This window comes from Calonectris borealis, chromosome 1 (assembly GCF_964195595.1).
Source record: "Calonectris borealis chromosome 1, bCalBor7.hap1.2, whole genome shotgun sequence".
Lineage (NCBI taxonomy): Eukaryota > Metazoa > Chordata > Aves > Procellariiformes > Procellariidae > Calonectris > Calonectris borealis.
In genome coordinates this window covers 32,735,438-32,753,479 of record NC_134312.1, presented here as the reverse complement: position 1 = coordinate 32,753,479, position 18,042 = coordinate 32,735,438, and the positions used below count along the sequence as shown (strand labels likewise).

General features: G+C 36.6%; 1 protein-coding gene across 1 annotated transcript in view; it reads right to left on the bottom strand.

The window, feature by feature from the left end:
* Window positions 1–18,042, bottom strand: part of CNTN1 (contactin 1) — a 268,296-nt gene that overhangs the window by 31,604 nt on the left and 218,650 nt on the right. The window contains exons 16-19 of the mRNA XM_075147813.1: window positions 15,184–15,342; window positions 11,735–11,884; window positions 8,179–8,249; window positions 2,462–2,696 (exon numbers count right to left, since the gene is read on the bottom strand). Coding sequence (XP_075003914.1) covers window positions 2,462–2,696; window positions 8,179–8,249; window positions 11,735–11,884; window positions 15,184–15,342 — 615 coding nt within the window. The remainder of the gene's footprint in view (window positions 1–2,461; window positions 2,697–8,178; window positions 8,250–11,734; window positions 11,885–15,183; window positions 15,343–18,042) is intronic.

The window sequence follows — 18,042 nt, the reverse complement described above, 5'->3', positions numbered from 1 at the left end:
CGGAACTTGGCTTAAAACACATGGGAACACAGACACTAAAGTGAATAAAGATGCCCACAGTTATAACTAGACACACATAGATATATTACAAAATACACAACTTAGTGGAAATGCTGTCATTGTATTTATGTATGCATGGAATATATGACCATATTGCTTTAAAATCTCACTAATACCTTGGAGAAGTTGTGTTGTCTGACGGTAGTAATATCACTTGCTGATTCAGAGGTACAGAAGTACCAGTGGAATAGATGTGATCATCTAGTCTATTCCCAAATCACTGTCAGACTCTTCTCCATTGTATCAATTACAGAATTTGCCAAAATTTTTCATATTGAAAAGTTCCAACGGCCAAGGATTTTGCTGATAAAATACTCTAAACAATATTTCATCTGCTATGCTTGTTTATGAGCCCCAAGTAATTTATATCCCTATTTGGTATTTATGTTCTATAAATATTTTGCAGTCTCTCTTGAGCCAGAAAGATGACATCAGCTGCTTTTCTCCAGACTTCCAATTCAGTAATTCTACCAATAAAGGAAGCCATCATGTGGGCCTCACAATATGTTATCTTCACTGAAAACACAGTGGTCATCACACAATTATCTTCCAAGCATAACTATACAAAGTTAAGGCTGGGAGCCAGTAAACATGCTAAAAGGTAACGAGGTGACTTTGTACAAGTCCGGATGCCAGCAGAAAACTCTGCAGAATGTTCTTTGGAATAACTCTCTTTACATCTATTGGAAAAATTCCTTCTAACCTGCCCCGAAGTTCCTGGATTTGTCAGGGTCATAGCTCTGTACAGGAGCTGTGAGCACTACTGGTAAGGTTTGGAGCACCATGAATCTGACTGTTTTGGTGACTCTTGTGCTTGAAATCAAAGAAAAAAAGTAGGTTCACGAGCTTCTATTCCTTTTGCTGCCTGGATCTGGCATCATTTAACCACAAGTGTTTCTATCAAGCATCTGGACTTTCCTAAAGTCTATGTTAGAACATGAGCAGCCACTGAAGTGACTTCTTTGTCTGGAAGCTGGCACTACTGCACATTTGCTTTTCTTTTGTCTTTTGGAGCTACTGGGCTCTGCCATGTCTCTGAACTTAGAGAGCTATACAAACACACTCCCATCCCTGACATGGTTAGTATAATCCTGACATAAACACATGGGAGCTTATCAGTCAGCTGTCGATAATGTCTCTGAGAAAGGAGGGATACTGAAATGTTATTTGGCAGATACGGCTTTTATTACACCATAGCTACTTACAATTGCAAAAACAACCGTCCTGTTGCTGTAGCAGCAGCAGATGATATCCTAAGGTACACTTTTCTGAGAAAAAGGATTAGTATTAACCTCTTCAAATAGCTAAGTATTGCTAGCTTGAATCCTGAATTATCATAAGAAACAAAAGGACTATTTTATCTTTTCTCTGTGTGTGGGCGATTTGTGTGAAAGTTCCCATTAGTGCTAATGGGAATCATGAACATAAATCTCCCATAAAGTACACAGAGTAAAGAAAGAGTCAGAAGTGTGCGAATGTGGCTTTGTTATCATATCCCTCCTCTTGGCTCTTTGGTCTGGATCTGTTGACTTTGTGAAGGAGATTCTGCTCTATGGAAAGAAAAATATGAGCAATTCTTCTTTGGGTTTCTGGCAGAAATTAATAAACCATATTTTTTTAAAACAGACGAGTAATTATGTTGCAATTAAGATGTATATATTTCTTCTGATTTAAGGTAAACCTTCTTCTAGTGCTTTCTCTCTCCTGCTAAGTTTGGAAACGTCATTTAAACCTGAATCCTAAAGATCACAGCATATGAAATAATTCCAGTAAGAATTAAGAAAAAGATTTTAGTGAAATGTCAGAGGTTTTCATTAAATTATTCACTTGATAGCTCCAACATGAAAACCAGAAAAAAGAATGTGGCAGGGATAGTTTATATTAGACTCTAAACATGCTTGAAATATAACTAGATACAACTGAACTATCATTCCTTCACTAGTTTTGGACTAAAGTCTGGTACTGATCTACTCGAATAATGGGCTTTAGTGTGGTCTGTTAAGAAGAAAAAACCCATACATATGTCAAATACATGTATTAAGATCACAGAGACATTGCTGGATAATGATGTAAATGTTTTAGGTAACAAATATGAAGACCAGAATTTCTTTTTTTTAAAATTCTTAAATCTTTTAACAAGCTGTGTGAAAAATCTTGAATGCTTCTGTGTATTGCTCATTGAGACATCAAGTACAGCCAAGTGTTCTGCATCGCATAGAAAATAGAGTCTGAAGTTGTTTATTCAGAACAACTGCCAGTGTTTTGGTGAGCAATATACACGCTCCTTGCTGAAGGTGTATGTTGCTATATTAATCAGTGTCAAATCAGACGTTCTCTCTACTGAAGTTGGTAGCGCTGATCTGGGCCCTCAGTGTAAAACTTATCTGGAACCTTTACTCACCATCTTGTGCTGAATAAATAACAGCAGTGAGACTGAATGGTCCATCCCCTTTGTTGTTAAAAGCTTTCACTTTTACTTGATACTGGGTTGAAGGTGGCATTGATTCATCCTTGTGGACATACCGGCCAATTTCAGGATTAGTAACTGTAACTCTTCTCCATTCTTTCTCACCAAATGGCTTGAAAGCCACTATGTAACCAAAGTTATTGCCATAGTGGTATTCTCTTGATAAAGGCTAAAGAGGCAAAAGATAAAAAATTACTTTTTGTAGCCAACTAAACAAATGGCTAGCAAAATGTAAATAATACAGAAAGCATCGATATGTGCATTGTAAAAACACTGTACTAAAGTTCCATTTTCTCCTGGTTTGCTTCTACGGTTTGCTCCCCCGCCCTTTAAAAATATGCCAGTTTCCTTTAAAAATACACGATCTTCACTATGCAGATCTGCAGTAGTAGCATATCTGCTACTAAAACATTTTAAGATCTTGTTCCTCATCCAAACTCAGTGCAAGACACATAATGTTATCTCCTACAGAAAGAAAACAAGAATGATTGTGTACTAAAACTGTTGTCAGTTGTGGCTAGCAAAAAAGGCTTTCTTAAGGAGTAAGTGATAGTGGATATGTAACACAGACACACTATGCAAGTACATTGGTCCATGTGGATGTGTGGAGATAGATATTCTTGTGAAACAGAGAAAGAGAAGAGAAAATTTATGTGGCTGGCCTAAATTATATTAATTTACCTAAAGTTGGTCACCTTGGCAACTTGCACAGCTGATGAAGAGACATGGACACATTCAAAGAATGCTTCATCCTACCACTTTTCACTGATGATTGGAGGGGGTCCAGTTGCTGGTTTAGACTACCTCCCTAGCTTCTAACTGGTAAAAGTTTAAGTGAAATGACTCCCACTTTCAGCATGAGCAGAAAAGGTACCTTTGAAGAATACTTCCTCAAACTATTACTGATGTCCTATACCTAGGAATACTGGAAAATACAAAATTACCTAAGACCATCTGCTATAATCAATTTTGCTTCATTTACCAAAGCTCTACATTCAGTGATCCCTCCTCAGTCCATGGACCCTTTACCACAACTATTAAACAGTGCACCCAATGGGCCAAAATCATGTCATTCATCAGTGCATCTGAAGGCTGACCAGAAACATCCTCTGAAAATAAACTTTCTACATCACCTTCTCTCATACTGTAAACCTCACAGAGACGAAATAACTTATCTTGAGGCAAAGGTCCTGGAGCAGTGCAGCAGAGAGTAATTATTTTCCTTAGGTGTTTGCCCACTACTGTAGCACTTCAGCCAACATGTGTAGAGATATTCTGAGCAAGGATTTATGAAACTTAGGTGTTAATAGTGGAACAAGCCAAAAAAACTCCTAGCTCACAACTGTTGATGTTCGTATTTGTTTGAAGCTAGAATAGAACTCCAAAGATTCTCTGAGAAAGAAAAATCTGGTGAAAACTCACCAAATTTTTTGAACAACAGAAACATTTAAGTTTTGACTTCAGAAACATAACACGTGGATTAGAACACTATTATACATAATAAAACATGAAAAAAAAATTAAGGCAGATACAGATGTCAGAACTCAAAATGTGAAAAATGTCTGATAAGGACATATGAACAATGATGGAACTTCTTTTCTTCATGACAAAGCTTGCAAGAGAAATGTAAAGAAGCAGACCAAAGACTGGGACTTCCGACTTTACTCAGCTTAAGGTTAACTAACACCTCCCCTGTGCGTGCCATCAGATCCCATTGCATCCCGTTTTCTCTGTTGCTGCTGTAAAGTTTCACCACTCTGCAACATCAGTGCTAAAGTCACAAGAATAACAATACAGCAATATTAAAAGCAGGCAGCATTCAGCTGGCTGAGGACAGAAAGCTGGTTCTAGATGAAGCTCCCTAGACACTAGTGCTTCAGCATGATGATCATCACTGGATACACGCAAAACCAGCTGTGGGAGTAAGGCCCAGAATCCAACAGGATTTACCATCTGCAGAGTTCAGTAACCAGTAGGTTTCCTCTTGCTTGGTGTTCTTTTTTCCCCATACTTAACTGCATCTCTAGCAGAACAGTGGCTCAGTTCAATCAAAAACTGGTAAGTGCCTCAGCACACCATGACTAGGGTTGGGAGACCCTTCTAGAACATGGGATATGAATGGACAATCTTACGGACTGAGTGCCTCTTGCTTCCTGGGTGGGTACTCTAACCATGACTCCATGTTGCAGAAGACAACTGACTGATGCAGCTGACTGCAGGACTCTACATACATAACTTCTTTGGCTTTTCTGGGGAACACAGATGAAATGCTGATATATGTCAAATCTGGATTATAATGGAGCTTCAGAGAGTGCAAAGATACCCATCTACCTACAACATGACTTCTGAGAACACATGAATGACTTAAGTATAATTGGTAATTAAGATGACTGTCAACAGATAGAATTTGAGAAACCCCTCATGCCAAAAAGGAGATGGATATTTGGTCTCTAGTTGTGACACTAACCACAAGCCATCAGGCGAAGACTCTTAACTACAAATCAGCTATGAATAAGAAAAAACCCCAGGAGATAATCTATTTTATGTGCTTAATTTTTTGTGTGTCAGGCATATTCTGACTATGCCTATTGGATGAGGTATAACTCATGCCTTAGCTTGTTTTATATCTCAGGTCTGACTGGTCATCAGCTGAAAACTGGATACCTAGTTTCCCAGAACAGCAAATGTACCTTCATGTACCTAAGTTTAGATTCATAGGCAACCTTGCAATTCAAAAAGTAGAAGATTTCATGGACTGGGTCACCTTTGATAGCTCGTCTTCTGAATCTATCATTGTATATAGCTGCTTAAAATGAATCAGAATCATATCTCATATGCCAAAGTAAGCAGCCTGGATGCGGCCCTAGTCCCAGAATGATTTTCAGCCAGAGCAAACTTTAGAAAGCCAGGGCTGGCATTTAAAAATTATATTCTGGAAGGTCTTAAATAAAATGTTGAAAGCAGCTTGCCCTCCAATAGCTGCACATAATAAGTAGGTATAAGTAGCTGAATAGTTTGTAGTATCCACTAAAAACTTTGAAAAACAAAACAGAAGAGGGAAAGACAAATGGGGAAAAATGAGGAAGAATGTGCATGCCACTCCTACTTCTCTTTCTCAGTTCTTCTTTCAAAACAAGACTCAGAGGAGCTTTGATTGCATCTCTGGCTGTCTCATTCAACCTGGGTTTATGAATCATAGCAAAAGCTGAAAGGGGGTTGGCAGCAACATGTGAACCTGCCATACATTTTGTTCTTCTCTTCTTAATTAAGGACTATTTTGAGTAGCATATGCAAATGTCAGCACATTTGGGGGAATAATATACACCTTTATCTTAGCCTTACAGATAGATATATTGTTGTCTGTCAGACAGGCTCCGTAAATCTAATGCCTCTATTCAAAAACACTTGCTAGACATAGTAGTGGAAGATTCTTGGGAAGTAAATATTTGAAGCCATGCTTAATTTGTCTGACTAAATGAGCTACTCATTACAGAACAGATGTAAAAAGCATGATATTAGGTAAGAGAAATAATTGGAATATAAATCTACTTGGGCGTATAGGAAAGACTGAAATGATCTTGTACTTCAGATCTTGCATTAGTCACTATTCCCCTGGTTATAATTTTCTTTTTTCATTTGGTCACAGCCAAGTTTTCACTGTATTGAAAATGCCATGAGTATGGGTCTTTACACGCAATGCAAGAAGTATCTCTGTAGTTTGTTGAAGTTTTTATAACACAGCACTTGTGAAGAAATAATAAAATAATCTAGGTTTTGTGCAACTGTCCATTGCACATATTTGCACATTGCACTTATTTGACTTTTGCTCTTCAAAAATAAATAAAGATCAGAATCAAACCAATCAGAATACATCTACTTCCTAACTTATTGTTAGCGGAACTAAGAAATAACCTTTTCAATATATTTTAACAGAAGGGTAGATCTTCCTTTTTCAGAAACTTAGAAATTTTTTCTTTAGGTAAATTCATTGATAAAATACTTAGGAAGACTGAATAAATATTTTGAACTGAATTAAAAAAAAAAAACAAAAAACAAAGGAAATGGGAAAGCCCAAATGTGTTAGCCCAAACATACGGCTGACTATTTCTGTGTCATACTTGCGAACTTTTCCAAAGAGGTATGATCAACCTTAAGTACAAAAAGAAGGAAATATACATATGGATTAAAATTTGTACATTCATAAGGAGAATCCCCATACAATGACAAAGTTGCTGTTGGAATTATGTCATCTTTATATTACTTCCCCCAAGAAAAAGCACTCTTCATAGGCGTAAATAAGCTGCTACATCTGAAACAAACTATTCCCCAAAAGACACAAATGGCATAATGTGCCTTATGTGCCTCACAGCCTTATAAAGGTGAACAGAGAGGTCATTAGCAAGATAAACTTGGTAATTTTTTCAAGCGCAACATTTAATCATCTTTCTTTGCCAGAGGTAATGCTTCTGTAACTTTGTTTTTGCTGGATACTGATAGGCTCTGACATGAATCAGATAGGCTTTTTTTTGCTTTACTTCTCCTCCCTAGCTTTCCCAAATACCCTTCAGAAGACTTCAACTCTTTCTTCCACGCAACTTTTGCCTACACAACAACTTGGCCTATAAATTCTTATCCTCTCTTGTTCTGGGTTTTGCTTTCTTCCTATCTTCTTGTCTCTTTTCCCTTCTTCCCTGTTTTCAGAAGCATTTTTTCCCCCACAGTACAGGTAAATTTTAAAAGCCATTGCTTCAATACCAGAATGAAGATAGCATTTATATATATAGCTATATATACAAGACTTTTTAAAGACAAAATATTATGGACTAAATACCTACAGTACATGAGAGAGATTAAATTTTCAAAAGACTTTGCATACTGAAAAACTTTTCTGATAAAACTGTAACTTTTTGAACTTTCCATTCCATTATTTTTGTGATTAACATTTTCTCTCTGTCCCTTTCCCCTTTCTTTATTTTGCTTAATACATAATCATTAAGGAAAAATTAATGGCTTGGAAGAAAAGAACAACAACATCAGTACACGGATATCAATGAATGGCTAAATTGTGGTATGAGGCAACATTGTTTTGTGTTACCAGTCACATTAGCATAAAATAAAACTTATAAAGTGTCAATATACAAGAATTTCCTTAAAACTCCAGTTAATAATTATGACAGGCTAGTTTATAGAATGGCAATGTATTTTCTTTTTTTTTAATAAAGCCTGTAAATCTGTGCACAGCACATTAAAGTCATAATTAAGATGTTATACTTTTAGTTGTGGTAATCAAATCTGCATGCTATTCAGATTGTAACTTGAAAAAAGACTCAAAGAAAGATGCAATATGCAGAATTTTCAAATGCAGTTACATCAATACATTGTCATAGTCAGTATGTGTTTCAATCTCTTTGAAACATACTCAAAGAATGTTTTAGATCATATTTTAGAAATGTCCAATACATAAACATCTAAAATATCATCTTTGTCATTCCTTTTTATGTATTTTTATGAGAAAAGTCTGAAAACCTATATATACTGAGTACAAATCCTGCTCTCACAGGGGCCAGTGACAAACCATCCATGGGTTTCAGGAGGAGCAGGATCAGACACAAGGAAGTATAGCTTTCGTGCCATCCCAGTGCAATACCTACCATCCATGTTATTGTCAGCTCTCGATTGCTTCCCCCGCCTCCTCCAACATCAGAAGGAGCCACATTAGGAGCTAGAAAAACAGAGGAGACAAGAAAAATGACTACAAAGTATGCAGACAGTAAAAATATCACTATTTACTTTTCTTTTTAACAGCAGGGCCAATGAGCACACGTGGCACACACAATTAAAATAATGATAGTCTGTAATAGCTATGAGAGTCTGTGGTCTTGCCAAGACTAATGTATAGCTACTGCTGCAGGAAACATGCCAGTTCTAACCATAGCTAGCAATCATTCTTCTTTTCAACCATATTCTCTACAAATATTTAATCGAACATTCAGAAACGGAACACTCCTCATAGGTCTGTGTATTGTTCTTGTGCTTCCTCAAATGTTGGTATATGCCAAGCGCTCAAGCACCCAGGACTTGCATATGTATGTACCTTAACAGACTGTGATTAGTTCCATCTACTTCAATATATTTACTCACAATGTGTAATGTTAAACCCATGGATATATCTTTGAACCACTGGCATCCTAATCCTATTCTAGATTAGTGGCACATTAGTCTTCTTGATTGGCATGTTCAGAATGGGTAGATGTTCCGAAGCGAAGCTGGCATGGCACTCAGTAGTTTACTAATTGCATTTTAAACTGATACTCTGTGTAATGAAATAAAATCTGTTGATCTATCATTAGTGCACAGCTGAGTGGTAAAGCAGGACACTCTCAAGGGCTCCATTACAAATCAGTCCTGTATTCTCATTTCTGTAAGACTCTTTGCATTAAGTGTGATGATTCTATTGCTATCCTCTATGGTGTTTGTGTATTTATTTGGTGTCACTCGATACTAAGGACACACAAAGCACCACTGAAAACTTAGGAAATGATAGCCCACCTATAGTGCGTTAAATACATCCCAGGTGATCATGCATTAGCTACATGCCTTATCTACATGAACATGTTCTTTGTGTTAAAAATTCTTATATGATCAGGCATTTTCTCCATGAATCAGTGAATGTCACAAGATAGTAAGGAGATAGTTCCTACGTGCTCTCCCACTATTTAAGATGTCAGCTGAGGAGGAACACAAAGCAGAGAAGAATGAATGTTTTCAGAAAGGCTAAAAATAGGTAACAATAAATTTGAAATTGAAATCAGCATTCAGTGCATGGTTTGCTTTATTTATTTGTGGCCTTCCAGAAAACAAATTAGTGGAGAATGAGACTAAACATACGTATCATGACAATTCAAGAGGAAGCTTGAACTTATTACTTGACCTTGTTATTACCGAAATACACAGTAGTCCCACTATCTATTATAAGCACATAACTTTAGTGCTAAGTTAGAAGCAGAGGGTTGCTAGAATGCTTAAGTAGTCAAAGAAGATACACAGGCTGCCAGACAAGAGAAAAAAGACCATCTAATGTCTTACAAATCACCCTTTTCAAGAGAATCTCCCTCATTCTCTCAACCATTAAACCCAGGTTTCTCTCTCCATTAAGACCAGATTACTAATTGAGACATCTATACTTAGACAATTACTGTAATGCACCCAGAAGCTAAAATACATAAAAGCACTGAATTTGATCCACTGAATTTCAAGAAATCTTTGAGAAATGTGTTACTGATGAAGCAAGCAGATTTCATTAAAAAGAAAAACCATAGCACACATTCTTAGCATGCTAATAAGAATGTTACTGAAATTGCAGTTATCTACAAGAAGAGAGACTTCAAAACTGAAAAAGACACTGATAACATTCGAGCTTAACAGACATTATTTGTCACTCATTCAAAGACACAGCACTCTGTGCTGCTGTTTAACCCAGAATGTGTGGGTATGGGCTGTTGCTTGTGCAATAAAATATTTACCTTCTTAGAGTTACATGAAAATGCACAGCAGTACTGGTTCTGTAGTACCCTAGAAGTTGACAGTGCAACCCAAATCCTATTGCTGCTCATAACAAATTCCAGCTCCTGGCAGGAAATGCACTTGGGCACAGAAGTTCATCTGCAAACTGTTACTGATTTATACCCTATTTTGGCATGGCAAGAAGTGCTGACTGATGCCTAGAAAGACTGCATTAACATTTTGCTTTGTTTCACCAAAAATGTCTCACAGTGTGCCAGAGATGACAATGGTGCTGCACGTGGGGAATGAGACAACAGACTAAACAGACTACCTCTTGCAAAAGTATTGCAACCTGCTACAAAACTGGAGGATATGCCATTTTTTGGGAGGCTACAGCAAATACCATGAACATGGCACACTGCAAACTGCAGGACACTACCACTATTCCACCTATGAGCATTATTTCCCCTCCCTTTCTGTCTCTTTTCTGACATTTCAAAAATGTCTATTGTGCACCATGCACTCCAAGAAGCATGCGTTGATTTCTCATTTAGATTCCTGGGCCTTCAAATACAGCTGTTGAGTCATAAAACATATGATGCTAATAGTTAATTTTATAGGTAGTAATTTTCTTTTACTTTAGTATTAAAGTTCTGTGGCTTTTCCTTCCCTGTCCAGATTAATTTAACCAATCTGTATTTCCTTTCTCCCTAAGCAACACAATTTTTAATGGACCAAATGTGGGTCTTTTTTAATAAATGTTTTGGAATTTGCAATGCAAATACATTTTATTTTGAAAATACTATGTAATCAAAGCAATGACCTAGCATGTGTAATTGCAAAAAGTAATTTTTACACTTTGGTTTTGCATTTTTAGTTTCAAATCTTAAGCTATGGGACAACAATTGTAAATATATCCAGGTTGCACATGGGTGCTAATATGTTTCAAGGAGGATATACTGGTATACAGGCTTTGTTGGATACAGTCTTTTTGCAGTGATACATTACCTCCTAGAGCACTGCTGTTATCTCCTTTGTACAGTCAAACCAGAATCTATTATCTTGAATAGTAACATCTAATTCCTCATTTTGGAGAATTCATTTTAAAAAGGATGTGCCTGAGCCTAAAGGATATCCTTAAGTAAGCTGTGAGATTTTAACACTGAGCAATTAGACTGATAAGGGCATATGTTGTGTCGGATAATGTCACATCTTTGACGTGGAATAAGAAGACCCAAGACCAAACCTACAATCACAGAAAAATGGCATTATCCAGTATAACACACATCCTGCCATGTATTCTTTAGTTACAATACAAACCAAACAGCATTTTCCTTGTTAAACACATGCATGTTTCTTCCTAAGTCCTGTACCCTGCTCCTAAGCACGTACATGCATTCATACACACACAAACTGACTGATACAGTGGGGGATCTCTGAAAGATACAGTATGATTCTACTTCAGCAATGGAGGCAAATTTGCTGTTTGTATCACGATGTTTCTTTCCTGTCTGCTTTGATGCTATAACATCTGGACAGTCTGGTATTTACTTACTAAAAGCTACAGTAGTGTGTGGCTGAAAATGTATTCTCTAGACCTGCATCTTTTGAAGTGCAGAAAATTACAGAAATTACAGAACTGATTAATAAAAATGTGAAAATTAAGAAGTACATTAAAAAACTTGACATTTTCTTTTTACGTACGAGCGCCTTCAGTTCTAATTCTCTGTGATGGCATACTAGGTTCTCCTGTCCCCAAAGTGTTTGTTGCTATTATCCGGAACTCATATTCCATCCATGGAATTAAATCAATCACTGTAGCAGATTCCATATTTCCTTCAATATCTGATGGTTCTAAAAAAAATAATAAATTGCTTTAGAAAACAGCATTTTTACAATAAGATCAGCCAACAATGTGTTTGATTTCGGCAAAACTACCAGTATTCTGCAACCACACATAGCCAACTGAAGGGAACTTGACGTTGTACATTAGGAATACCACATTTCACAAGGAGTACTCACGGCAGTGACTGGGAATTTGGAAACCATGACACTATCTTGGATAAACCCCTGTAGACTTGTAAGTTTTAACTGGGTGTGAACTAGCAAAAGAAGTACATGTAGTTATGAGGTATTCTTACTAATTACATATTGTAGTTGTAGAATTTCATTTTACCTACAGATAAATGCAATGAGAAATCTGGAATGCAGAAACAGTAAAATAAAAATTCATGATATAGACAAGCGCTAGACATGTGCAAATATAGGGTTCGATCAATTGATAAAGAGTGGTTTATAAAATGTGGTCATATTTTGGTGCACCTTATTAGTGAGCATGTTACAACTTGCTATCTAGTTCTCATCCAACAAAGGTAAGTGTTCTTGTAATTCCTGTGGAAAGACGTATTATTGTCATAAGGATGAGCTTCTTTACCATAAATAAAATGCATAAGTCATGACTCTCTGTCTACAATTCACAGACAATAGGGGTTGTTTCTATAGCTCTCTGCAGTTACAGAAAGACAGAGGATTTTCATTCATTGCGTGGGCCAAGAGTTGTTTGTCAAATTAGAGTCTTGGGTTCAGAGGGAGATGAGAAATGAGATATTCTGCACTGGGAAGGCAGCTGATTTGGAATTAAAATATGAATGCAATAGCTGCAAAAAAACCAGGCATGGCAGTGTAAGCACTGGATGGTGACACAAGCTTCCTCTACCTAACGATCATAAAATTTTTCATTCCAAAGTGAGGCCCTGAAGGAGAAAGAAAAACACTTTCCATTGTCTTTCCACCTGCCCACCACCCTCCCTCATCCTTACTCAAATTATTTTTCTGTCCAGTCAATAGAGCCATTGCAAACCTCCTACGGCATCCAAGCCATAATATAAATTTGGCATTCCTTTTCTTGGGCTACTTTCAATCTCTTCATTTAATCTTACTGTGCCAAAAATTCCCAGAATAATTATGAATACTCAACACGATGAGAACCTGATCCCCTTAACTGGAAAGAGCAACATAAATGTAAACAACTTATTACATAACCCATTCATACATATTTCCATACTGTGAAGTAGAATACCCTTCTTTCATAAATCACACTCACTATTATGCAACCTGAGATGAATGATTGGGTTTGGGAATAATGGTAGTAGCAATAATAACAACAATATTTCCAAAGTGCAATGCCAAAGTATATTTTTTTGTTCCACACATTGAAAATCAGCAGCATTAAATGATAGCCTAAACACTGATGACAGATCAGTTTGGACTGTTCATCATGCTTCTTTCATATGAAAGTGAACATCGAGCCAAACTGGGAGGAGCCCAGAAATTAAGTAAGAGCTTGCAGTGGTGTCAATGATGGTTACTATGGTGATTTTACGTATTTTTTGAGGGAATCATCTATTAATCAGAATTACTCAGTGTGGTTCAAATGAAGAAGCAATGATTTTGAAAACACCAGAATAGTTCATTTCAACTTTTCAGAAATGAATAATTTATATCTTGCCTGCTAGCTTCTTAAAAAAGGACTTCAACAATCTACATTCCTCCCTGTGCCACTCAGGATGTGAATCCCACTCAACATGCTACAGGATAGACTCAAAGTCTCACTGCATGTCTCAGTGACTATCTCATTAATTCTGTGAAGCAGAACTTCAGAGATGCAGAGAAGTGCATCCCATCATGCCTATAATACTGCAAACAGGGAATCTTCCTGAGAAGTGAGAGGGATGGGTTCAAGTGTCTGCTCTGAACCAAACACAGAGAAGATCTGAATCCAACACTTGTATCTCCTACAAACGTTCTAGTTCCAGTAACACGCAGCACAAAAGGAAGTAGTATCAGAGCTGCCACCCCGTTTATAAATTCTTCCTATAGCCTCATTTCTTCCCAATTCCTTTTTTTTTTTAATAAAAAAGAAAAAAAAAAGAATACGAAATAAAATATAATTTATCCTGAAAAAAGCAGAGGCTGGTCTACAAGGATCCTCCCTCCTGCGCATAGTGTTACTGAAGCAAATCACCAGTTATTTGAATAGCTCTAATTTCTTTTTTTTTTTACAGTTCAAAGAAATCTATTCTACAGGAACTATTAAACACGATATAAGAGATAGGAAGGGACTGGGGAACCTTCTAGTTTTATTTCCCAAGCTACTTTAATATAAGTCATATACTAGTGCTGGCTGTTGGAGGTAATGACATACAATAGAGCTACATATACTACACATTCTAGAAGAGAAATATGATTTAAGGCAGTAGGCCTAGTTTTTCTAACTTTTTATTCTAAAAATGTAACAGAGATTTTCAGGTCAGTATGTCAAAGTCTATTTCTTAGACATCTATCTCTGTAGTTTCAAAGGACAACTTAAATGAAAGACAATAGCTGAAATTATTAATATTCTTAGCATTTACAAATGTTGAGTATGTGATGCCCTAATTCCACAGAAAAGCACTTAAGTTATAATCTATTACAGTGGCATAATGAATCACATTGATAGGACAATTCTGTATAGCTTGTAGCAATGCTATCGTTCATAAATCATTCAAAGATATTAGTAGTTTAAAAATATTTTCATAATTTATGCATTTATGTTAAATCTTGCAAAGCAATATATATTAGCATGCCCTGTGTTCAGGTAGGTGCCTCCTCAACTGCAATTATGTGGCACAATGATGACATCCAGTGGTTAGAAGGATAATCTTAGCTATGTTTTCTCTAGGGGTGTCAGTTTTAACGCAACTGGAACTTAGTCTGCTCCCAGGAAAAAGCACACAATTTTAACCAACTTTCTGCATAACAAATACAGAAATGAAGACACCCGTTTGTCATCCAAATTAACCTGTAAATAAATTTTTATGATTCTGGTAGTTGATGTAGAATGTTTCAAGCAACAAGGAAAGAAGCAAAAACCAGGTAAAAACTCTGGCCTGTTCTTTTCTGTATTTCTTGATACTCAGTTCAGGCCCTCCAAGTGCTGGGAACAAACCTGTTGACAACACACTGACAGGACGGTACCTGCTCCAAACCCTGTAGCAGACATTAATAGCATCCCTGGTTTCCTTTTATTGTGACTATTTTCTGATTAGCCAAGGTTTCTAAAAATCAAACACTTTAAAACCTATTGACCTTATTACTTCTGGCATTACTCTTACCTGTTTTGGCATCTTTCCACTCTTCAGATAGAAAGGTTTTTGATTGGATAGTGTATTTAGAAATAGGGCTATGATTGTCTGTTCCACGACTCCAGGTAAGTGATACAGCAGTATCTCTAATTTCTTCTACTCTTATACCTCCGGGAGGGCCTGGAGGACCTGAGAAAACAAATTGGTAATTCAATTCACAAATTAAATATTCTAAAAATGAAAGTTCACTAACTTTCCTACTTGTATTTTTCAGATACAAGGCTTTCGAGTCTCACTTTCTACTTAAGAACAGATTGAAAATGTATATATACATTTTAATACTCTGCAGAGTGATTCAGAAGATAAATGCTCTTGCATCTAACAACTACCAAATGAAACTTCCATGACTCCTGCCTAAGTAGTAATGTTGAGATTTTCTTAAGTAAAAAAATGATACTTTGAAACTGTTGCTACTCTTTTTTCAAACAACCATGAACTCAAGAGTCAGGAAAAATACACAAAATCCTCCTTCCTAAATTTCACCTAATGATGACCTTATTGGTGGTCCATTTTTAATCTACACTTCTGCTTGTGCCACATTGGCCTTGACTGCAATTTATATGGAAAATCTTGTAACTTATATTGGAGAAATCATATCTTGAAAGACATTTCTATAGACCTCTTCACATTTCTCTTGGCCTTCACATTAACCCAATGTGGTAAACCCACCACCAAATTCAAACTTCCTACTGACTAATGTAACTTGAGTGAAAGCAGAACTAGGCAACGCTTTTCTACAGTTCTACAAAAGCCTTCCCGCAACAAGAATTTAAAAAATCCATGCCAAATTGTGGAATCCACTACATCCACTAAAAGCAGTCTTGCAAACTACATAGGTGAAATCGAACAACCTCTGTGCACCAGAATAACCCCACAAAGACCACCAACAAGGAAGAGAAGCACTAAGCCGTCAAAGGGAAAACATTTTTCACAAAACAGCCATTCCACATCTGCCCTTTCAGTCTCGAACATCAAGAAGGACCTATAAAATAATTTCTAAAGAGTATTTTCTTTTTCTTCAAAAGGCAGACTCTTGCAAAGATTAACTTCAAAATTCATAGCCCTAGTGAATATAAAAAGTCATGAACTAAATACAGATGTTGACTTGATGGCACATTACTATGCTTCCAACACCCAGCTAAATCATTACAGGTAGAAGCTGCTTATCCTAAACTAGTTCACAGTCTCATCTCTTTCCTTTTCAAGTGTTAAATACTATTTCTGCTCAAACCAACTACTTAAAATAGCTATGTTAAAATAACAATTATTCTCAATCCATATTTAGCTTTAAGCTTGTTAGTTGTACTTCAGATCTGAAGCCTGTTCCCAAAACTTGCTTGTTGTTTCCAGGTGTATCACTAAACCTAATAAATGGTTTTAACATCTCTTCACCAAATCTCATCTGGTTTATTTCTGAACAATAATAACAGACAAAAACTGCTGGAGTGAATGTTTGCATTTTTTTTTTTTTAAATTTTACAATTTTTCTTCTAATTACTACTACTCCCACACCTCTACTTTGTGTGAGTAACTTTTCTATTGTTGCTGTGCTGTGCCTTGGTCCCCAGAAGAGAGGCTAAAATGTACAGATCGATAGGCACAGGTGATTTTTTTATAACTAGAAAGCTAAGAAGAGAGTGATGCAGGTGCACACATATATGAGTATAGGAATCTTCATCTCTAAAAGACACCACAATGTTCTGTAAGCTGTGCTAAAACCCCTCTCCTTTACAGTAATTCTGTAACCCAAAGCTTAGAACCTACTTACAAACTTGGGTCTTTAGATATTTTCAGATCATTCTTTTCATATTGACTGTTCCAGTTTTGTTATTATGCTTCTGTTTTACATGATACACAGTTATGTGATATATATTAGCTATTGTGTAAAAACAGAGACAATGCATTAGAACCATTGAGAAGTATTTTCTGATTCCACATTCAGAGATAATAATATGCCAACATGATTCAGGTAATTATCCAATAATCTGATTGAACAAGTCCCAGAGCATATTAAAAAAACCAACAAGAAACAACAGGATATATTCCTCTGTAGTATTTACAGAGAAACCAAAACCAAAACAAAAACAACTGAACAAAAATAATGGAATGAGATTTCTACATCAGATCTAAACACACAGTGTGCCAAATGTATCTTCAGCTCTTGAGCTCTTTATTTTCTCCATAAATCTGAGCAAAAAGAACCAAACGAAATTACTGAATCAAACAAATATACTACCTGATATTGTTGTTCCCCTGTTTCAATGAATTTATCCTTCTAACAAGCAAGCGATTCCATTCCCGACGCCAAAAGTATTCAAATTTAGACTGGTTCCTCAAAGAATACATATGCCATTGCTTAAAAAGAAATAAGCATGACCACTCTACACAATCTACGGGCTATGGCCTATGACTTTGACAATCAAACTCCTGATTGTTTCTTCTCCTGAGATCCAAGAATAGTTCCCATTTAGTATCCTTGGAAAAATGTACGCCAGTTGACTACTGGATTGCTCATAACGAACTCCTATTAAAATTCAAATCTTGGCATTGAAAACTAATCTACTAATTAGCTGTCCTTGGACCTCCCTTTCAAGGCAAGGACTAAATACATCACTGCATGTGGAAACAGCCTCTTACTCTTCACAGAGGATGCACAAAGCAGAAGCTGTTGCTAAGAGTTGATTTTTAAGGTGAGGGTTGTTAGTCAACTCTCCACCCTGGTAACGTGCGTATTTGCTAGCCCAGCTCTAAGGACTCAGGCAGGTAAGGCCTGAGAGACCCGTTCTCCTGCAAGACTGTTAACTTCAGAAGCCCTCAAGCTGGAAGGCA